Here is a 22116-nt window from a genome sequence, read left to right on the forward strand (position 1 = left end):
CAATCGAGAGAGGTGGATAGAGCAAGAGACTCATATGCAATGTTTGGATTGACCTATTAATTTGTTATTTTTGCATCTTTAAATATGATCTACGGGTGTTTTGCTTGTGACTGCAGACAACTTTGACAATTGCTTATCAAATTAAACTGCACAGATATTCGTCATTCCATAAACTCGATCGCTTCCAGATATAAACTATTATTTACAATCGAGATAGGCGGATAGAGCAAGAGACTCATATGCAATGTTTGGATTGACCAAGCATGGGCTAAATCTTCAAGACATTACTTAGTGAAAAAGCCAAGAGAAATACAAATAGATCATTAGCGTTTTCCTCAATACAAGAACAATGCTTGTGCCCTTAGAGGGCCCCTTACGCAGGTCTTCACCAATCAGATAAGCGAGCTTCTCATTGTAGAGCTTGTTCACGATCTCTCCAAATCCAAAATGGTGCTGAATGTTACCCACCCAAGATAGAACGCTTAAAGCGAGATGCAAGCATTTCTCCGGGAACAGCCTCTGATGAAACGAAGCCAGCCAGAGCTCTCACGAAAAAGCATGACAAATCTGCATAACTCTTACGGAAACTCTGGCAGCTTCCCAGACAGTGTGCTGAAATTGTTCCCTGGAAGATTGTTCAATTGAAACTGGAACTCGGGCATGTCCAACTTCAATTCTATGCATTTAAGCTCCACGCTCCTGGTAAGAGTCGACATAAAGGTGAACGTGTTCGGACCTGTGGAACACCCAAGGTCTGCCACATTCAGAAGCTTGCAAGGGATGAGACCTTCTGCGATTAAGGAATCGACTGTCCTCCTCCTAGCTGTTATGATCGGCTTCGCCAGAGCTGCTCTATCTTTTGCTGCCATGGAGCAAACGGCAATCGTTACTTCAATGTGCATTATACACATACATATATTGAAAAGACATAGCTGCCATATCTTTTGCAGCATATTCAGAGTTATTGAAATGGCTATCTTCGCCTTCTCCCTTGCTCATATGCAGCACTTCCTTCACGTCCATAATTAGATTGCTTTCTATATGATCAATACAGAGCAATACATGCCTAAAGCCATGGGCAACCAAACTCAACTCGTTTAATCATTCTCGAAAATCCAGATTCCTGCTTTAGCTTTCCCCTTGATTGATACTTTCTTTGATCAATCTCAAACACCTTCGGAAGCCACCTATACGTGTGATCGCCTTCCCAAGAAAAGCCTATTGAATGCGGGTACGGAGGCACCAGTTCTCATGCGTTATAAGGCCCGACCGGGCACGGAGGAACAAAAGTTTGTCGTAGAAAAACAATAATACATAGCCATGTTGACTTTTCGGTTCATAGAATTTAGCTCTTTTTGTACGGTCGCCTGTAGTTCTTCGATTCTTCACATCCTCCCTTCGATTAATAACTTTGGGAATCTCATATAGATTACGACTTGAATTAGATCAATTATATTTTGAATTTCTATGCGTGCTATTCCCTCTACACCATAGGATATTTTCGTATTTTTTATATAATTTTTTTTATACAATCTTGAATTTTTTTTTTTATCTTCTCGTACGCCCCCGGAATAATTTTTTGGTTGGGCAAATCGAATAGAACGGTGACATTAGGTTTTACCAAGTATGAAACCAACGCTATATTTGGATTGTGGGGTTAGGAAGTTTTTGGGATTTTTTGAAGGGGGAGGGATTTGGAGGTGTTATAAATCCCTCCAATAGGTTTGTTTGAGAAAATTTTATTAGGGTTTTTGGAGGGGCTTGAAACACCTCCAAATCCCTCCAAATGGAATTATTCCAAACCCTCCAAATTGAGAGGTTTATGAGGTTTTTGTACGTCTCTTTATTGAAAATAATAATAATTTAACAATTCGATCCCAAAACAAATCTAAAATAACAAAAGAAATCCAATCAAATCCCTCCATATCCCATAATGAGTTCTATCCAAACAGGAGTTTCGGAACCATTTCGTAATCTTATAAAACCTTCCCCTGTTTAGCCTTCCATAAGCCTCCGAACCCCTTATTGAAGAATATCCAAATGCAGTGCAAGTGATTCACTCAAAAAAGTCTAAAATAAAGTGGATATACTTTTTGTCCCATGATCCTAAAAACTATCTAATTAGATGACTCTGGACCTAACTTAAACCTTTGCCCTGCCGAATTAGCTGTGTCCAGTCCAGCCCAGATTAGCCCAATCCAGGAGGAAATGGGCCCCGTTGACGGCCCAATTGAGTTCGCCCGTCACGAGACTCTCCTGTGTCAATTCCCCCGCGGACAAATCCCCACGTGTGTGTCGCTCGGCGGGAGCCGCCGCTCAAAGTTAAAATTCCACGTCACCCCCTCCCCCCCCCCCCCCCCCCTCCATCTCTCTCTTTCTCTCTTCACTCTCTCTCCTCTTCACCACCATTAAAAAGCATCCTCCGCTTCTCTCTCTCTCTCTCTCTACCCTCTTGCAGCAGTCTTCCTTTCCTTCTCCATTAAGCTCCCTCCCTCTCTCTCTTCTCTCTTCCCTCCTCATTTCCTCTCTCTCTCTCTCTCTAGACAATTTACCTGTAAATTTTTATCTTCTCCACGTTCCCGCAATTGATCTGGTGTGGCTCAGGTGAGTGTTCTTTACTCGGCCGAGTCAACTCTAGGGTTCTGGAATCATCCCCACTCCTTTTCAGGTGAAATCTTCATTCATGAATTTAGGGTTTACAGTTCGATCCTTCCCTCCTAGTAATCTTTGTTTCGGTTTGCTGATGAAAGATTTGGATGAATTTGGGAACTTTCTAGGTATCTTGTTCTTGATTTAGTTGACAATCGGAGCTAGGGTTGTTGGGTGTGGCTGATCATGATATGGTGGGACTTTTTGGCAGGAGCTGAGTGATATTGAATTCTTTTTCTTTCTTTGCAGCTTCGGTGTTTTTCCAAGGTCGTTTCTTTGGGATTATTTTTGGGTAAAGTCCAGAACTTGCATCTTGGTGTTTGTCGTTATAACAAGTAAGGGGTCTCGCTCTCATGAGAATTTTTAGGGGAATGCGTAGATTGATTCGCAGGGAGCAGAGTAACGTGCTGTCGGGCAGGAAGAGATCCTTCAGCCGGAAAGTTGGCGTCACCACGCCCAAGGTCAGAACACGTGACAAACCCCTCAGCATGGTTTTGGCTCTCTAAGGAAAGGGGTGGCTTGAGAAAAAGGTTTTTGGTGTAGTTGAGTTGTCAATAAGGATCGGCAGCGATGACTCGGGTTTTGGTTCCACGCGGTTCCTCCAGTGCTTCTTCATCAAACCCAAGCCGGTCCTCTTCCCTGTCCGGTAACTCTTCAGTGGGTAGAACTGAGCAGCAGTCCGTTGCTACACCTCAGGTTGCTTCAGCTGTGAAAGAGGAGGAAAATCAAGAGGATGTACATGACCAGGTTCTTGTGGGTGAAGACTTTTCTGGCAGTGCAGAAAACAAGAATTTGAAAGGCGATGATCATTTGTTGGAAGGCATGTCTAGTGATCTAAATGAGAGTGTCAGTAATGAAATTGTTGACGGTGAATTCACTGCTGGCGATGAGACTACAAATGCAGATGAGTTCTTGAATGGGTTTGGCGAGTTGAAGGTTTTGGGCAGAGGTGAGAATGAAGGCACTAGTAGTAGTCACACACAAAATCTTGGCGGCAATCTGCATCCACCCCCACCTCCAGTCCCGCCACCCAAGCCCTTATCCACTAACTCTAATCTTAGGAGATCTCCTTTGGGAAGTCCAAATTCTGCCCGAGTTGCTTCAGCTAGAAGGGCAGTTGCCTGGCCTGTTGTTTCAACTCGTACTTCGCCTACTGCATCACGGCCCTCTTCTCCAAGATCTCATGGTGAAAGTGAGGGCTACAATAGTGCAGATGAGCAGAGTCCTGGCTTTATCTCCTATGATGATCTGGTGAGTTGCCTGTTAGAGTATGAGCTGAATAATTTGTCATTGCATTCTATGATCCCTATTCAGTGTAAGGTATTATAGCCATTCAATTTTCTGGAAATCTTTTTATGACTCTGTCTAGTAAGAGAGAAACATGTGTTGTCATTTTTTTCTAATCATTTTGCAATTCTGTTTGTGATAAACACTTCGTAGGGATCGTGACCATCACCTTGTCTTAGATTATTATATTTATAAAATTTCCCTTTCCCGTACTTCCGCAATCATTTGTGTTATAGAGATGGATTTCGGTTTCAGACTTTCAGTAACACCATTCCACACTATAATTTGATTGTGTGGAGCTCTGCATGTATTACAGGAAAGAGAGCGTCAATTTGAGATTGACATAAGGCGTGCAAAGGGTCTAGAGGTCAAGAAAATGTTGGAGGATGGAAACTGTCTCTTCCGAGCTGTGGCAGATCAAGTATACGGGGATTCCGAATTGTATGATGATGTCAGACAAATGTGTATTGATTACATGGTATACAATTTTCTTACGTATCTGTTTGACCCTGGAAAGCGAAAGAATGTTTAAACATGAGATTAGTCAGGGTCCCATGTAGACAAGTCTTTACTGGGAGGGAATTTTTTCCACTCCTTTTTTTGTTGGGAGGGTTTCACGTGATTTCTGGAGAGTTTAGCTTATTCTTGAGTACTATATGGTCCTGAGTGAAAATTAGTACTGTAGAACATGTGGAAAAAATTTTGCTCAATATATAGGGGAATGTGGTGGTGCTTGTTCTCCCTTTACATTTTTGAACTAATACTTAATCATGAGTACTTATTCTCATAATATTACTGTCCTGTCTATTTTGCATCGAAATTTGCTTTCATTCCATCTGTCTTTTACCTTTTTTTTAGTATAACATTGGCAAAACGGTGGGACTAATACTGTATTTCTTTTCATATAGGAACGGAACAGGGATCACTTCTCCCAATTCATCACAGAAGGTTTTGTGTCATATTGTAAACGGAAGAGAAGGGACAAGGTTTGTGATGCTTTTTCTTCTTGCTTGGCATAGAAAAATGAGCCCCTTCCCTATGTTTCTTATCAATTATAGCACCTGATTTTAAATTTCTTTATTGCATCTTAGCTAGTAGTATATGTGATGGGTTCTAGGTAGGACGGGAATAGGCCGTTTCTTGGGGTTTAGAGTTAGGTTGATGGGAGAAGAGATGACTTCACTCCAAATTGAGAGAGATTCATTCTATGTTCTATTTACTTTTGGCTTCCTGGACGTTTAGCTGATAAAATTTATTAGAAGCAACTAAAACCTGGAAGTATGGTTAATTGTGCAGATTTCATTTCATAGAAAACAAGTTTAAAATGAAAACTTGATGAATGGTCCTGAAATAAGGGACAATGTGGAAAGCATGTAATTGTTTTGTTAGTTATTTACCATGGAGAGAACAAATATGTAGGGCATGTTGATCCTGATGTTTTGCTAGTATGAGCTCCCTTTTGATATTGTTGGCCTGTTGACTATGGTTGATTCAGCTTCACAAGAAATGATGATTTAACAATTATCATGTAACACATGCAGATACAGACGTATATATGTAGATCTTTCTCCATAAAGATTTGATTATCAGTGTATTGAAAACAATATAAGTGATTTTCATTGAAACCTGTATCATATATTATTGTTTTGTATAGTTAAAGATATTATCCTTTTCCTGTACTTATATTCTTGGCTTTAGGTATATGGAAACAATGTCGAGATCCAAGCCATGTCTGAAATGTACAACCGTCTCATCCATATTTATTCCTACAGCACAGGTATTGTCTAATTGAGTGAGAATATTTGTCCTTTACCATGTAAGGACTTCAATCTTTATAATGCATGTCTCTTCTATTGATGAAATACAAATGCAGAACCTATCAACACATTTCAAGGGAATTATCATACAGACACTCCACCCATAAGGCTAAGTTACCACCACGGGAATCATTATAACTCCTTGGTCAATCCTCGTCGCCCAACAATTGGAGCAGGACTCGGGTTCAGCTCACTCCGTGGGGTACGCTATTGTTATATGTTGTTTTTGTCTCACTTTTTGGACTAGCCAGTGTTGTCATGGTTAATTAGCTTCTTTTTTTTTTTTTTTGGTTGGGGTGGGGGGTGGTTGGGCAGAGGGTTAACTAGCTTTACTCTTGGGCTTTGAGGTTTTAGTGTGGTGTAGAAATTTAGCATTTCATGCAACAGGTTCTATTGTCTTAGGCTGCTATGTTTGGTTACATGTTCCTCCAATTTCTGCTTCTTGTGGGCGTTATTGTCTGCTGCAGGACATGTTTTCTTTTCTTAGCCACATGGGAAACTGTATCTGCCTTCTTTTTTTCAATTCATCTTGCTATGCAAGCTAAATCTGAATGATGATTCCCCACTGACTATGGTGGCACTTTGGACAGGCGAATGTAGACAAGGACCAAGTCAAGGCTGCTATCAAGGCTCAGCAAGATCAACAGATTGATAATGTAAGTGACTTGAATTCTGACCATATATGGATTGATCTTATGCTTAACATATTTCTATGAATATTTACATTTCATATGGCATTTCTTGGCAGGCTCTTTTAGCAGAGGGGCAATTTTACTCGGACATTGAGCTAACTGAGAAGGAAATTGAACGTATGGTTATGGAAGCTTCTCGAGCTGAGTATCTTGCCCATGACAAGTTGAAAAAGCAACTTGCTTGTGGAGATTCTTCTACCTCTGGTGCTGAACCATCATCATCCGGGGAGAGTGAGTATCTTCTGCTCCTCATTTTCTTTGGTCAGCACTTGATTTCTCTCCTAGTAGATATGCACCAAATTATGATATGAAAGCTGTTAATGAATCAGTCCGGTTTGATGGAGTTGAACAGAATTGATGCTGGTTTTCAGATTTATTGTGTATGATCAGAACAGGATGCTCCTTCAGATGCAAATAATATTTCAGTGTTCTTACATTTGTTTTTCGGTGAACCAGAGCATGCAAAGCAAACTAGTTTTGCAGCCTCCTTGCTCATCAGTTTTCATGAATGCAACTTTTGGCAAAGTGAGACCATGGATTGCTTTATACTGATGAGTTGTTGGCATTCCCGATGATTCAGACTGAACATAGCAGAATAGAAAAGAGGGACAGGAAAAATGCCTGCGAAGCCCATCTTGTTTTATGGATCTTCTCTTTGATCTCCTCAAAACAATCCGCTGTCTTTTGCTTCGTTTCTTTTTTTGTCAATCTAATATCACTGTCTTGGTCAGGAGCATCAGGCAGCGATACGAAGACAGATGTTGCGACTGGGCACGGGGTTCAGGAGTCCGTTCTCAGCAGCAGCAGCATGCGGATTGTTCTTTCGATGGGATTCAGCTACCTACAGGCGATCGAGGCATACAGTATATTTGGAGAAGATGTCGACTCCATGGTTTGCTATCTCTTAGAAACTAGCAATAGGCGCAAGGGCAAAGCAACAGAATGAGATGTCCGAAGGGGGAAAAAAAAAAAAAGAAAGAAGAATTGAAGATCGGGGTAGTTTAAGAAATGCTCTCGGCCTCTCAATGTTCTCGTCCTCTCAACAGTGGTAGTCGTAACCCTTACTAAACGACCCACCTTCTTGTTGTCGACACCTATATTAGGTTGTTGATTTGATGCCGTCAATAAATGAATGGAACATCAGCTTTGAATATAAATCTTCTGTCAGCATTTACTTTTCTAGGCTTGGTTTGTTTATCGGCTTAAGAGGGAAGTGAGGATCTGACCTCTTTGCTGTGCGTCGAGGGATTGGGGTGGGAAATTTAAATATTAGCTCGGACCGTCTTTCGGCATCCGGAAGCAATAGTAAAGTATCAAGTATTGCAGATTCCGTGCCACCATGGCTATCATCGACACGGCAGTGAGAATATTGTCGATCAGATCGCATGTAAGATCATCACGCCGTGCGATAGCAGTGTATTACAGTTACTGATAATACGAATTGCGTCTGGGAATCGCATGTGTTACAACAGTAATAATTCGAATGGGGGCCAGTTGTGATCAGATTGATCAAGGTCTACACATGGATTGTTAACAGTGTTTCTTCAGCCAAATTAAAGATCCAAACCCCAAATACTGATAGCCCGTTTCGGTATTGACATAATCGGTTGCATCAACATATATCAGTCGGCCTGACGTCATCAAACGGGCCAGCAGACCTGATTAAAATTATGCGTACAAACACTAACCAGTTCTCCTATGGTCGTATCGGGTCAGATGCCCATCACCCCATTTTTCAGTTCCATCAATAATATACACGCACACGTAATGGGCTATGGTTTAGCACTCCATCCCCCTTATGATAATAATGAGTATGAGACAGATGGAAGTCCATACCATAACAGGACTCTCAACCGACTTTGAAAGGGCATTTCCGTCATTCTACGTGACTTCACCCTCTTCCCCCACCTTCAACTCCTTCCCCCAGTCCCCTCCCTCATTTCTCGAGAAACAGAATCCATTTCCCCAGCGAAGAACTCCCTCTCTTTCCCGGAGAAGATGGATCTATGGAAGCAGATGAGGTTCTTCGCTTTCATGCTCTTCGTCTACGCCGCCACCATGGACCCCAAATTGCCGAACTCGAACCAAATCGCAAGGTTCAAGCCTTCTTGGGACATCGATGCCTATATCATTGCCGCCTGATTCCTGATGCGATCCGAACCCTCCGATGATGACCCCACTGACAGAGGCGGCCTCGAGTACGATTACTATCGGGAGTCCTGCCCCCAGGCCGAGAGAATGGTTCGCGAGATGGTCCAAGAGCTTTACTGAGTCCGACCTCGCGTCATCCCGTCTCTTCTCCGGCTAGCTTTCCACGACTGCTCCATTGAGGTGGGTGGGTGTGTCAATCCTCGTCTGTGTTCTTTCCTGGGAAGTTTAACAGCGCCGATTTTCTCTGTCGTCGATTGCTTGTAGAGAACGGGAGCGTCTTTGTTGGCTCCTGTGCTGCTTGAATTAGAATCTCGTTGATTCGATATTACAGAGTTAAAAAGATTGCTGTGCGAGTTTCTGAGTTTGCGAGTTTTCCATCGTGTTTTTGCATAACATGGCGATCTGGGCCCGACACTGAAACCCATATTATGCATTGATTCGATTATTTTACGATTCCATTCTTTTAGCATCTACTTTATACTTCAGCATGATTTTCTTGGTCTCTGCTAGGGGTGGATGAGCTTGTTCTTTATGTACCAGAGTGTGTTTTGTTAACCGATCAAGTGTAGGTTCTGGGTCGGTCGATTCGGTTCTAGAATTAGTTTCTTCTCATGCTCTTCGGTTTAGTTCTATGGTTGTCAATTATCTGAGGCAACTTTTCTCGGCTTTATGGCGATCTTTTCTTATTTGCGTGGGCTGCAACATAGGGATGTGATGCCTCTATCCTGTTAGACCCTATGAATGGAATGGCATCGGGTTTTCCGTACTCAACGTATCGGGTTTTCAGCACCCTTTTGGGTACGGGAAATTCACGTTTGCAGGCTCGGTTTGTCTTTGAGAACCCACAACTAATGGGAAGCTGTTAACAGGTACCAATTTCCATGCTACCATGACTGTCAGCAACATATATAGGACCTGTAGCAACTGAGGTCCTAGCCGTGACAACAACACCACACGCTTTTGCGATAGCGGTGTCTGTCGCAGTTGAGTGATTCCGATGATACAAAGAACGTCGTCGTCGCATGTGTTACAACAGTAACAATCCTAATAAAGACCAATTGTAATCGAGATTGATCAAGATCTACTGATGATTGTTAAGAGGGTTTATTCACTCAGATCAATTATCCAAATCCAAATATTGATAGCCCATCCGGTACGACATACTCGACCATGTCAAAATACGGGATTATCAGCTGTTCGACTGTCACCAAAAGGGCTCCCATGCCTGGTTTACGACAAAACAAATTACATCTACACGAACAAACCGTTATTATAATCTCGTTGAAAACATCTAATACATAAAATAAATTGCGGAAATTCAAAGGGTATATATTAATATACATGGGATGCTTATCATCGATCGTCCAAAAATTGATAATTATGAATGGAAACTCCTCATCAATCAAAGGGAGGGTTCTCGTGAGCTATCATAAGAGAAGTTTAAATTGCATAATATATAGATATAGAGCGGTAGATTGGCCTTTTGGAAACCCGAACCCGAAATATTCCGGGTATCCGGATCCGACAACTACCGCACCCGCCTGAAACACATCATCATCTCCTGTTTTTCTCTCTCTGCTGCTGGCTGCTGGCTGCTGGCTTCTGGTTCTTCTGATTCTGTCGGAGAGGAAGTCCTGCCTGCCCCAAAAAAAAATCAATTTCTAGGGTTTCTGGTCGAGGGTTTTTCTGTTGTTCTCCTCGGAGAATTCCCAGGAACGGAGAGATGTCTCAGGGCGGGAAGCTGATGCCCAACCTCGACCAGCAGAGCACGAAGCTCCTAAACCTTACCGTCCTTCAGCGGATGGACCCCTTCGTGGAGGAGATTCTGATCACCGCCGCTCACGTCACCTTCTACGAATTCAACATCGATACCAGCCAGTGGGTCCGTCTCCCATCCCCCAACCTCCCAATGTTCATACTCGGCTTCCGCTGCTAATTGTTCGTGTCGTGTCTGATGTGAAATTTTTTGTCTGGCTGGCGTTCTTTGCAGAGTCGCAAGGACGTGGAAGGTTCTCTGTTTGTCGTCAAGAGGTGAGTTGGGCTTATCTGATCCCGTGGAATTGAATTTCACTGTGTGGGTATAATCGGAAAATGTTTCCGATCGGACATCTTCGGAGTTGGATTATTTGCATAGTTAAATTATAGTAATGAGCCGTTGACTTGCAGTTTCTCGTGCAATGTTAGCATCCAATTGGAATAAAACAAGTGATCTTCACTTTTTTTCTGTTTAGGAACACACAACCTCGGTTTCAGTTCATTGTAATGAACCGCCGCAATGCAGGTTAGTTAGTGTATTTGCTGCCTTATATATATATATATCATTTTTGTGAGTTCATCAGGTCATGCCATGAGTTCAGTAGTTATGTGAAGAACCATACCATTGCGTAGATTAAGATCTGATGAACATGACTTGTTGAATAAAAAGAGATACATAAGAACATCCGGATCATATAACATTCGCAATCACTTGGTCCCATCTATTTGACCTTTAGCACTTGATATTTAAATTGGTGAAATTTTGTCCAATTTCAATATGTGCTATGCTGAAAAATTTGAGTAATTTATGTGGAGTTTGGAGACTTTAGATTTGCATCACCTTCTCATCATTATATGTACTTAACATTTAGCCTCTTGTTTCTTCAGAAAATTTGGTGGAGAATCTCTTAGGTGATTTTGAGTTTGAAGTCCAGGTCCCATATTTATTATATCGAAATGCTGCTCAGGAGGTGAATGGGATCTGGTTCTATAATGCTCGTGAATGCGAAGAGGTTGCAAATCTTTTTAGCAGGTATTGTTTGTTTACAGGCAATTCATGCGCTAAACTATGTAGTTTAGAGTTTTTCAGTTGACGATATGCCTGGCAAAGCTTGGTAGATCTTAAATTGGTTGTCATATGAATGGTATATCTCGTGCGGTGATCTATTTTTCTCAGGTCTCTTTTGTTAGGATAGGCTGCTATTTGAGACTTTAGGTATTAGGTATGAAGACCAGTTACATATAGATAGTGGTGATGCTTGTCAACCTTGTATAAGAAATTTCTGTAATATGTATATTGAGAAAAAGTCAGCTAGGTTTGGCATCTTTATAGATACACTCTGTAGGCATTTTCATTATGTCTATATTTGAACTTCTCACTAGCTATGGTTAGAAATCGGGTAATAATTTCCAAATTGGAGTTTTATCTCTGCTAAATCATAAATAGAACCAGTTTTGAATTCACAAAGAATAGTCTTTAGATGGAGAGGTGTAATTTGTTGTGTGTTGCACGATGCTTATTGAATGTGACAATTTAAGTAAATTGCTATTTTTCCTTTACTTGTTGTGGGGATTATAATTCCAGAAACTAGAGACTGTTATATATGTATATATGTATATGTTTGCATGCTTCTTTTTCTTGAACAACACAATCAGGCTTGTCTGTTCCATCCTGTTTGATTTGTTCTGTTAACTTCAAATACAGCCTGTGAATTTGTGAATTAGGCTTCTCCAGAGTTGGTGGCCTCTTGTAACTCTTACATTTATTTTACGTCCAGGATCCTCAATGCATACTCTAAAGTTCCTCAAAAGTCAAAGTTATCTTCAACGAAAAGGTATGAGTGGTTTCTTCCGACCAAATCATAGAGATTTTACGTAGAGATTTCCAAACATCGCTGCCCCCAAGTCTCTCTCTCTTTCGTGTGAGTTTGGTTTGCGAATCCTGTAAAGTTTGTTTAGCATTAATTGCTTGGGAGCGCAGGTTTAAAAAAGGAGCAAGTTAAAAGGTTTAGTTGAGTGTCCTGTCCTTATAGGTTGTCTACCTAATGAGGTTTTCTATTTGTGCTAGCTGGAACTTGAATCAACAATTTCTTGTTACTACTCATCGGTTTTCCAATTCATTGTCCTTGGAGCATCTTATTTGATTGTAATAATCAATTTGGCTTATATGTAGATGCCTTTCCGAATGCATGAATTTCACTAGCGATGTTGAAATTCCCTATACCGAACCTCACTTTTATAGAATAGTTTAAGAGTTCAACACAGCTGTATCATGAAACAAGAAGCTTCAAGTATATCTGCTTTCTGCATGATGCATATATAAACTTACAGACTTCTGAACTGTTGTTGCAATTACAGTGAGTTTGAGGAACTGGAAGCAGTCCCTACAATGGCAGTTATGGATGGCCCTCTGGAACCCTCAGCACCTGCTACTTCCAGTGTTCCAGATGTTCCTGACGATCCAGCCTTTGTGAACTTCTTCAGTGTATGTTCTAAGATGAACTTCAGTTTCTCTTTAGTACTGTATAGTGGGAAAACCAGGTAAATGAGTGTATAGTGTTGCATGACAAACAGGCAGCTAATGCCTGGTAGTGAATCGTGTGAAAACTTTCAAAACAATTAGATCAGGTAAAAATAATAGCAGTATTGTGATGCTTAGAATATTTTGAATGGCATTATTGAAAGAATAGTGTTCTTTGAGGATATCCATTACGCTGAAAATATTTGAGATTATCATAATTCTAAGGATGATAAGGGCATGTTTGGTTTTGGAGTTTTTTTTTTTTAACTCTACTCTACTTATCGTCAATTCAACAACACAATCATTACTTTTTGCTTTTTCTTCAATTTTTTTAACCATTCAATTCAATTTTTAATACTAAATTATCTCAACTATTCATTATTCTTTTCACAATTCAACAATATAATTATTATTTTCTCTGAACTATTCTTCACTTTTTTCCACTTTTTCCTATAATTCAACGACACAATCATTACTACCCCAAATAAATATAATTATTTATAGTTGGAACGGAGTGGAGTTAAACTCGACTCCATTCCCCAACAAAGCCTAAGTCATTTGTACTCCTGTTGATGTTTATAATGTTTGGTGTTGTTCCGGCAACAGTGATAGAAATCCGAATTGGGTTTGCACATTGTTTGTCCTCTTTAAACAAAAATCCGTATCGCTCTGCTTTCGCAGTTTAAATCTTTGTTTTATCTAGTGGATTATCACAAAGGTTTTGTTTCCTCTCATGCGTGCAGTCGGCTTTGACTGTTGGGAATGCTCCGCGCACAACCATCAGTGGACAGCCTTTCCAATCTTCCCCCAATACAATGGCCCCACCTTCCCTGGCACCTGCTGTCCCTTCTCCTGCTGCACCATCTCTGCAAATACCATCACCTCCTTTATCAGCACCCGCCCCACAGGCTCCACTCCTTGATAGTATCGACTCTGGGAGCAACAATAGTCGGGTCACCAATCTCGTGAAGCCCTCATTCTTTATCTCACCCCCTTCATCCTCTAATGCGATGGTGCCACCTGTCTCCTCATCCATGCCCACTGCTCCTCCACTCCATCCTCCCGTGAACTTACAACGACCTTACGGTGCCCCTATCCTTCAGCCTTTTCCTCCACCGACACCTCCACCATCACTGACACCCAGCCCTGTTCCCTCTGCTAGCTATGGGCCTGTTGCGAGCAGAGATAAAGTTCGAGAAGCACTTCTAGTGCTTGTCCAGGTTAGTTCTTACTCTGATATGATGCAAACCTTAACTAGAGCTAGTGTTTATAGAATGTGGAGTGAGACAAGCGGGGCCGTTGCATTTCAACAGATCAACAAAGTTTCCTTCCTTGGGAATGGTCAGTGGGTGTTTAATTTCTGTCACATCGCTAGGAATTCAATGCTTAACAAGAAACAAAACAGATGATCATTTGATGAATCTGATAGCTAATGTAAAGTATGAACCTGAGTATATGTCGAGGCAAATGTCATTGTTTTCATCTTGGCTTTTCATGGAACTATGATTTTCTGTTTGTTTCATGGACAACTTTAGTAATCATCAGAAGATTTCTGATTGGTATTGCTTGCTCGTCTCTCAGGACAATCAATTCGTCGACATGGTCTATCGAGCAGTCTTAAACGCCCACCAGTCATGAGCAAACAGCCGAGTGAAGCATTCATCGCCTTCTACTTGCTGGAAAATTTTTGTCTCTATTTCTTTAACTCTCCCTCTCTTCTCTCTCTTCTATGGCTTGGGGCCGTCTGGAAGATGTGTTCATGATCCCATTTTGTATAGCGAACTAATCAGTGCATTCAACATTTAAAAACCACATTCTCTTTTATGTGCTGCCGATGATAACCACAGGTTTATTCCATTACAGTAAGTATATACTTATGAATGCGTTCGTTGTATCATGGTACTCTGCATGCGAGTGCTTCGTGATCTCGACCTAGTTACCCGATCCGACTGCAAAGTCAAAGACGTGTTGTTGTGGGTCGAAGGGATCGTGAAGACCTTATACAAGAAAATAGAATCATTCTGGTGGGCTTCAGTTCATAATCGGGGCTGGCTCAAACATCATCTGCGATCGGCCAGGACTGTTGATTGAAAAACATCCACAAACATAGCCCGGCTGAAGATAACGGTCTGTCTTTAATCATCTCTAAAGCAGAACATGCTTTGTCGCAAAGGATGTATCATAGATTTGTAATTTGGCAGAAACTGAACCCAAGCAAGAACCTCGTTTTGCAGTAAATAATCCTAGACAAGGAAAAATAGGAGAATCAAGATGATGTTGGGAGATCGACGTTAGGCGTGCAAAGGGTCTGGAGGTCTAAGAAAATGTTGGGGCAGAAACTCTCTCTTCTGACAATTCTGCGAACTTCACAAGGAGAAAAGGGCCGGGGTGGTACATAAGTTGATCCTGATCTTCTAGCTAGTATAAGCTCCCTTGCGTTATTGTCCTCGTTGACGATGTTGGTTCATTGTCCTCGTTGACGATGTTGGTTCGGGGTCCCGAGAAATATTTATCACGCAACACTTATGAACGTACATAAATACATAATATATATGCAGGTATCGCTTGTTTATATACGAATTCGTGTGAAAGCTTTCGAAAGTTATTACTTCAGGTGAAGATATAGCAGGACAGTGATGCCTTGAGGAAATCCATGGTGCTGACTGCTGAAAATAATTCATCCATGCCCACAGCCCCTCCACTCCATCCTCCGGTGTAACTTACAGCGACCATACGGTGCCCCTATCCGTCAACCGTCTCCTCCGCCAGCACCTTCCCACCATCACTCGCACCCACCTCAGCTCCCGCTGCCGACTACGGGCCCGTTGTAAGGAAAGATAACAGTTCGAGAAGCACTTTTAGCGCTTGTTCAGGTTACTTGTCAAGATGCAAATGTTTAAGTGAAGCACTTTTAGAGCTGTTGTGTTTCTATGTATGTTTTACGGATAACTTTATTGTCATCAGAAAGTTTTCTGATCGGTGTCGGCTTGCTCGTCTCTCAGGACAATCGATTTATCGACCCAGTGTATCGAGCACTCGTAAACACACACGAGTCATGGAAAATATACGAGTGAAGCGTTAATCGCCTCCTTGTCTGTTCTCCAACTCCAGGCCTTCTTTTTTTTTTTTTTTTTGATAAATAAGATAGGGGTTGTATTAATTCATAGAAGGTACATCAAATTTTGGATAACCCTCAAACATACAAAAGGAAGGAAAATTTGACTTATTGCCAAGTTGGCTTAAGTCATGAGCTTGAGAGTTATCCGAGCGTGGAGTCCAAGTACATTTCCAGTCCCATAAAAGAGCTAATAATCTAACAATGTCGGAGACTAAATGTTTGATTTCCCAAGGGGAGCGATGCGGAGAGATGATAGCGTCAATTAGCAGCAGGGCATCCGACCTAATCCAGATCTTTTGCCATCCTTGGTCAAGCGCCACGGAGATTGCGAGCAAGACTGCTCGGGCTTCAGCTTGTAGAGGAGAGGCCGTTTCTGCTTTAGAAATCCATGAGTGTGATATGGGCATGTTTGGTTGGCTTCTAGTTCCTGCAAGGGTAGCGTTTTCTGTGGTCCATGTAGCATCAGTGTGTATGAAGTTCCACTCTTCGGAGAGACTGCCTGCTTCCTCTTCTCGCTGGTCGGATCCCGAAATGGGCTCAAAATGAGGCAGTGGAGACCGACAGGTGCTGTATTTTGTGAAAGCGCGCCTGATGCTGCGAAGGCATTCGGATAGGTCGGCAATGCGTCCTGCAAACAAGACATCATTTCTTAGAGACCAGAGATGATATAAAATGATGGAACCATAAAGAGAGAAATGTAAGCTGTTAGTCAAATGGCGAGAAATGCAAACAGGAGGATTCGCAATGAAGTTGACAGTATCAGCAGGCGTTATGCATGGGATTGCTTCAGCGCATATATCCCATGGTGATTCCCTCCAAGTAACACGATAAAAGATGCATTCTCGAAAGAGATGTGCAAAGTTATCGGAACTGGTACGACAAAGCGAACAAGGAGTATCGCTTTGAGAGAACTAGGGGAGGCATTCACTAGCAACTCTCCATAAATGGATTTTCAGGAGGTCATGAATCTTTAAGCTCCAAAGCTTTTTCCAGTTTGTGGTCTGGGAGGTGTTGAATCTGTGGTGCTAGTCTAGAAGATAGAAAGATTTGACGCTGTGCGATCCTGAAGAGGACGGAGTCCATACAATTGAATCACCATAATCTTCTAGAGGGATATGGATTTTCAAGATATTTCTTACCGTGGCTTGATCGAAGAGATTCAGGAGCAGAGGGGTGTTCCATCTTTTGGGATGGAAGAGCATTAGGTCACGTACCTTGGTGTTTGGTTCGACTTGTATACCTATACTCGGGATTGGTTTAAAGGACGGATTACCTGGGATCCAAGGGTCGTGCCATGCGGAGGTGGAACTGCCATTCCCAATGGAGAAACACGTACTTGCCTGAAGCGTATTTCTGCACCATAGAAGTCCTTTCCAAATGCTTGAAGTGGAAGCTGGAGTACGTTGGTTTGGTGCTAGGGGACTCCCATACTTGGCCTTCATTAATCGCGAGGCTAGGCTATTTGAGTTAGAGGTGAGGGCCTAAGCCGTTTTGGAAAGCATGGCGCGATTGGAGTCTTCAGCCCTTCAAAAGCCCAAACCTCCGAATGCTTTAGGCTGGCATAGAGCGGTCCAGCTTTTTGGAGTGAAGGTATGTCCTATTTCTTTTGAGTTCCCCCATCAGAATCGACTTGTAGCTCGGTCAATCTCATTGAGAGTTGATCTAGGGAGCCGAAATAAGGACATTGTGTATATGGGGGTTGAGGAGATAACTGAGTTCACTAATGTAGCCCTTCCCGCCCAAGATAGAGATTTAGCTTTCCAAGAGGATAACTTGTTTTTGATTTTATCAATAATGAATTGGAATGAATCTTTTCGCTTCTTCTTGATAAGGAAAGGGTTACCAAGATAGCGGGAGTCTTCTTTGAGCTTTTTCATTCCCATTGCATCTTTGATATTTCTGCGAGAAGCGGCTGGGGTGTTCTTTGAGAAGTAAACTCATGATTTTGCGAGGTTGACCTCTTGTCCCGACCATGAGCAGAATTTATCAAGAATATTCTTGACGTTATTTGAGTCGGTGGTGGTTGCTCTAGCTAGAATTAGTAGGTCATCGGCGAACATTAGGTGAGAGATTTTGGGCGCGCCTCTGCAGATTTGGATTCCTCTAATGGCCCCTTGCTCTTCGGCTCTGTACATGAGACGAGACAATATCTCCATGGAAATGACGAAAAGATAGGGGGAGATTGGATCACCTTGTCTTAGACCTCTTTTTGGGGAAAAATATCCGTGTGGTGACCCATTTATGAGGATGGACATTGCGGAGGTGGAGATGCACTGGTGTATCCAGGCGATGAATTTTTCATGAAAGCCAAATTGCCTAAGAACTGTAATTATGAAGCTCCACTCTAACTTGTCAAAGGCTTTCATTAAGTCAATCTTCATGGTGACCCAGCCTTTTCGAGCCCTTGATGTCTTCATTGTGTGGATGATTTCTTGCGCGAGAAGTCCATTTTCATTAATCCATCTTCCTTCAATGAAGGCAATCTGATTTGGCGAGATTAGTTTATAGAGTAAGGGCTTGAGCCTTCCTGCGATGACTTTGGATATAACTTTGTAACAGACGTTGCAGAGACTTATAGGCCGGAAGTCCTTAAAGGTGGAAGCCTTTTTGGATTTGGGAACAAGAGTGATGAAGGTGTTGCTCCATTCCTTGAGGATTTTACCGGAGATGAAGAAGCTTTGGACTGCCGATGTGAGGAGTGGCTTGATGATGTTGCCGTAGTGTTTGTAAACTAATGAAGGGATGTCGTCTGGTCCAGGCGCCTTGAGATTTGGTATGGAGTTTAGGGCATGGGTGATCTCTTCACGAGATGGGATGGAGGTAAGGAGGATGTTCTCTTCATTTGTGATGATAGGTTCCACTAATCCTTCAAGGTCTTCTGGGAAGGTTGGGGAGGTTGAGGTGAATAGGTCCTTAAAGTTTTTAAGGAAATATTCTCCGATGCTCTCAGGGTCTTCTATCCATTGATTCCCTTCTCCCTTTACAGCGGCGATGTGATTTGTCCTCCGTCTGATGATGGTGGAGAGGTGGAAGAATTTGGAGTTTCTGTCGCCATTTTTTAGCCATAGTTCCCGGGTTTTTTGCCGCCAGATTAAGTCATTCCTTAGCAAAATCTCATCAAGCTCAGCAAGCAGAGAGTCCTCTCTTTGCTTAGTTATAGGATTTGGAATATTGCACTGAAGTTCATCAAGTTCTTCAATGATGCCTGCAATTTTAGTATCACAAAGGCCAAAGCACTTTTTGTTCCAGTTTTTCAAATCCTTTTTCATGATTTTAAGTTTGGAGGAAAATTGGTAGGCCTTTGAGCCATTTATTTCGAAATTCCAAGCATTTTGAATCACTTCATTACTGCTTGGATCGCGAGTCCAAGCTTCTTCAAAACGGAAAGGTTTGGGGCGTTTGGTAGAATCCATCCAAAGCTTGGCTAGTATAGGGTTATGATCAGATTTAATGCTAGGCAGATGCAGAACACCAGCTTTAGGAAACAAGAGATGCCATTCATCATTTGCAATAGCACGATCAAGTCTTTGTTTGATGTGAGCAAGACCAGATCGTTTATTTCTCCAGGTAAAAGGATTTCCACTGAAACCTAGGTCAATGCAGCCCGAGAAGCTCATAAAATCATCAAGGTAGGGGCGGCTTGAGGAAACAAAGGGTTTTACGCCCCTCTTATTATTGCTGGAGCAAATTTCATTGAAATCACCAATAAGCATCCAAGGGCGTTTAATATCAGTAGCAATGTTGGCTAGATCAGCCCAGAAATTATACTTTAGGTGAACATATGGGGGGGTCATATACACAAGTAAGACACCAAGAGGCAGGTAAAATAGCATGATCAATGATAGCGTTGATATATAATGAGAAGAGTGTTGGAGGATTTGTACCTTGAGTTCCGAGTTCCAAAGCAAGCATAGTCCTCCTACTGAATTTATAGCATCCACCGAGAAAATACCGTCCATCTTGCATCGCCGAGCTAGCTTCTTGCATCGATCAGAATCGATTTTAGTCTCGGATAGGAATATTATGCTGGGCTGGTGTTTATTTTGGAGGAGTCTCAAAGCGCGAACTGTCGGGTCTCTTGCCATTCCTCGACAGTTCCAAGCGAGGATACTCATGGATAAGTTGGGGGCATGCTTGGGCTCGCCTCCTCAGCCATTTGGATGTCATTGGGGGAGTCACCATCTTCCATCTCCTCAACGTAATAGAGCAGATCGGGCTGCTGCCATGGGGATATTGCCATTCTATTGGGGGGGCGGTGTAAGGAGCAGCTCGCTTAACTGGCTCTATTGTGGGAAATTCGATTTTTCTTTTCCTAGCGAGTGGGTTGTAGAAAAAGGCGTTGGCTGAAGGGGAGCTGAAATCGGGCGAGTAATGGGCCGGATAAATTGGGCCCTTTGGGGAGTAATCGTGGGCCTGGCTGCTGGTGATTCCCAAGTAAAGGGAGTCCATTGGGCTGCTCTGCTGGTCCGTAAAATCCCAGGCTCGGCCCAGCTGAGATGGGCTTCCTTGGGCCTCCTCTTCAGGCCCGTCTTTCTGGGCTTCCCCTTCCAGGAGCGATCTGGGGCAAAGTTCGCTAGGATTCCTCTGTTCACCGTCGTACACAGAAGGCAGAGGGGACTGAGAAGGGGTTTGAGCAATGGCTCCATCCTCCGTGTCAGATTGGACGTCAAAATCAGGGGCTAAGGCTGCAAGATTGTCAGGTATGTTGAAGATGATTTTGAATTTCGGTTTCTTGGGAGCGGTGTCGCCTCTGTGAGTTAGGGGTTTGGGGGAAAGGTAGGGGGTGTGCGGAGAGCAGTTGGGCTCGGTTTCGGTCACGCCTGAGGGGGTGTTTGGAGGGGGAGAGTCAGGGACGGCAGAAACCTGAGGTGGTGGGAGGTCGTTCTTTGGGTCGTGTCTGAGCCATGGACCATATTTATCGGGGATAATCGGCTGGTATGAGCTGCAATTCCCCTGTTCGTGGCCTAGGGTACCACAATCGTAACAGAAGGTTGCGAGTTTTTCATACTTGAAGTAAACCCATGAAGCCGAATTGTTTCCTCTGGCAATTAGGTACCCCGGGCACATAGGCTTAGTTGTGGGAACTTTCACCAGTGCACGTGGAGTGACGAACCACTTGGGGACACTGCCTTTGTTTTTCCAGTCCACTTGAACCACTGAGCCGGCTTGTTTAGCGAGTTGGGTGATGTTCTGGTGCGAGAGGAGCTCTGGAGGTATTCCCCTGAGTTGGATCCAGAAGGAAACGGTATTGAACTTGATCTCCTCGAACGGGAGGGCTCGATCCCATCTTTTCAGCATCATGTGGGCGCCTTGGACGTGGTAGGCCCCTCCCTTTTCTACTGCAATGAGGTCCCTTTGGTCCCTGAAGAGGCAAACCAATATTTCTTTATCTCTGTCATCAGGGATTATTGAGACACCCTTCTTCGCAGCCCAAATCTGTATGAGGCGTGGGATGATAAGCTTCGGAGGAGGGATTCTGAATCCGAAAGGCTTGACTAAGAGTGTGAGCGGGACGGGATCAGGTGCCTCTTCATCATTGGCAGGAAGATCAAGCACCTCAGCGGTTGGAGCCATGGACATATGGGCGTTAAACATCTCTGCCAGGTTGATGTTGAGGTCAGTAGGGTCCATTGTGATCTTTATGCTCGGTGGGGGAGTGTCTTGTGGGGTCAGGGGAGGAATGAGAGCAAGATGGGCAGTGAGAGTTACTGGTGTCGCAGGAGGATATAGAGGGATTGAATCGGACTTAGAGAGCTTCGTAAATGCCATTTTAGTGCTGAAGTACACAGTTGGTGAGGAATGTTCAGAAGGAAGATCAGAAAAGATCTTGGCTTTAAGAGTATTGAAAGCTTTGCGTGGGAGAAGGGGGGTGGGTGACGCCATTGAAGATCCAAGCATCAGTGCATTAAAGAAAGAAGAAGAAGGAAGAAGGGAGCTGAGCTTCCAAAGGAGGGAAGAGAGGAGAGCTCTCAATAGAGGAGAGAGTTCTGAAATGCCCTTCTGAATTTTTCAACTCCGGGCCTTCTGAAATATGGGTTTATGATCCCATTTTGTATAGCCGACTAATTAGCGCATTCACATTATAAAAACCACGTTCTCTTTTACGTAGGGTCGGTGATAAACACG

General features: G+C 42.9%; 2 protein-coding genes across 5 annotated transcripts; both read left to right on the forward strand.

Annotated features, from left to right (window-relative positions):
* Positions 1–2390: 2390 nt before the first annotated feature.
* Positions 2391–7625, forward strand: LOC116198580 (OVARIAN TUMOR DOMAIN-containing deubiquitinating enzyme 6). 4 transcript variants are annotated; one of them, XM_031528765.1, is made up of 10 exons: positions 2395–2668; positions 2899–2941; positions 3029–3900; positions 4253–4414; positions 4845–4922; positions 5635–5713; positions 5810–5955; positions 6344–6409; positions 6502–6676; positions 7177–7625. In XM_031528765.1, exons 3-10 carry the CDS (start codon positions 3220–3222, stop codon positions 7389–7391), a joined length of 1602 nt encoding a protein of 533 aa, XP_031384625.1. In that variant the 5' UTR covers positions 2395–2668; positions 2899–2941; positions 3029–3219; the 3' UTR covers positions 7392–7625. The 4 variants fall into 4 exon arrangements, with proteins under 4 accessions (XP_031384627.1, XP_031384625.1, XP_031384626.1 ...); XM_031528766.1 differs by having other exon boundaries at positions 2395–2604; XM_031528767.1 differs by lacking the exon at positions 7177–7625 and adding an exon at positions 6902–7168 and having other exon boundaries at positions 2391–2668; positions 2899–3900.
* Positions 7626–10169: 2544 nt separating this feature from the next.
* LOC116198581 (mRNA-decapping enzyme-like protein) lies at positions 10170–14745 on the forward strand. The gene is made up of 8 exons (XM_031528768.1): positions 10170–10478; positions 10587–10627; positions 10828–10877; positions 11240–11384; positions 12130–12186; positions 12710–12836; positions 13616–14092; positions 14454–14745. The coding sequence occupies exons 1-8, from the start codon at positions 10320–10322 to the stop codon at positions 14508–14510; spliced, it is 1113 nt and encodes a 370-aa protein (XP_031384628.1). The 5' UTR covers positions 10170–10319; the 3' UTR covers positions 14511–14745.
* The last annotated feature ends 7371 nt before the right edge of the window (positions 14746–22116 follow it).

The sequence above is a fragment of the Punica granatum genome, chromosome 3 (genome assembly GCF_007655135.1).
Source record: "Punica granatum isolate Tunisia-2019 chromosome 3, ASM765513v2, whole genome shotgun sequence".
Classification (NCBI taxonomy): Eukaryota; Viridiplantae; Streptophyta; class Magnoliopsida; order Myrtales; family Lythraceae; genus Punica; species Punica granatum.

Bases quoted from the DNA above. Each gene is read 5' to 3' on its own strand.
- LOC116198580 (XM_031528765.1), top strand. From the start codon at position 3,220: ATGACTCGGGTTTTGGTTCCACGCGGTTCCTCCAGTGCTTCTTCATCA. The intron at 3,901-4,252 runs GTGAGTTGCCTG...CATGTATTACAG, and splicing joins TTATCTCCTATGATGATCTG to GAAAGAGAGCGTCAATTTGA. The intron at 5,714-5,809 runs GTATTGTCTAAT...ATACAAATGCAG, and splicing joins TATTTATTCCTACAGCACAG to AACCTATCAACACATTTCAA.
- LOC116198581 (XM_031528768.1), top strand. From the start codon at position 10,320: ATGTCTCAGGGCGGGAAGCTGATGCCCAACCTCGACCAGCAGAGCACG. The intron at 10,628-10,827 runs GTGAGTTGGGCT...TTTTCTGTTTAG, and splicing joins TCTCTGTTTGTCGTCAAGAG to GAACACACAACCTCGGTTTC. The intron at 10,878-11,239 runs GTTAGTTAGTGT...TTGTTTCTTCAG, and splicing joins AATGAACCGCCGCAATGCAG to AAAATTTGGTGGAGAATCTC.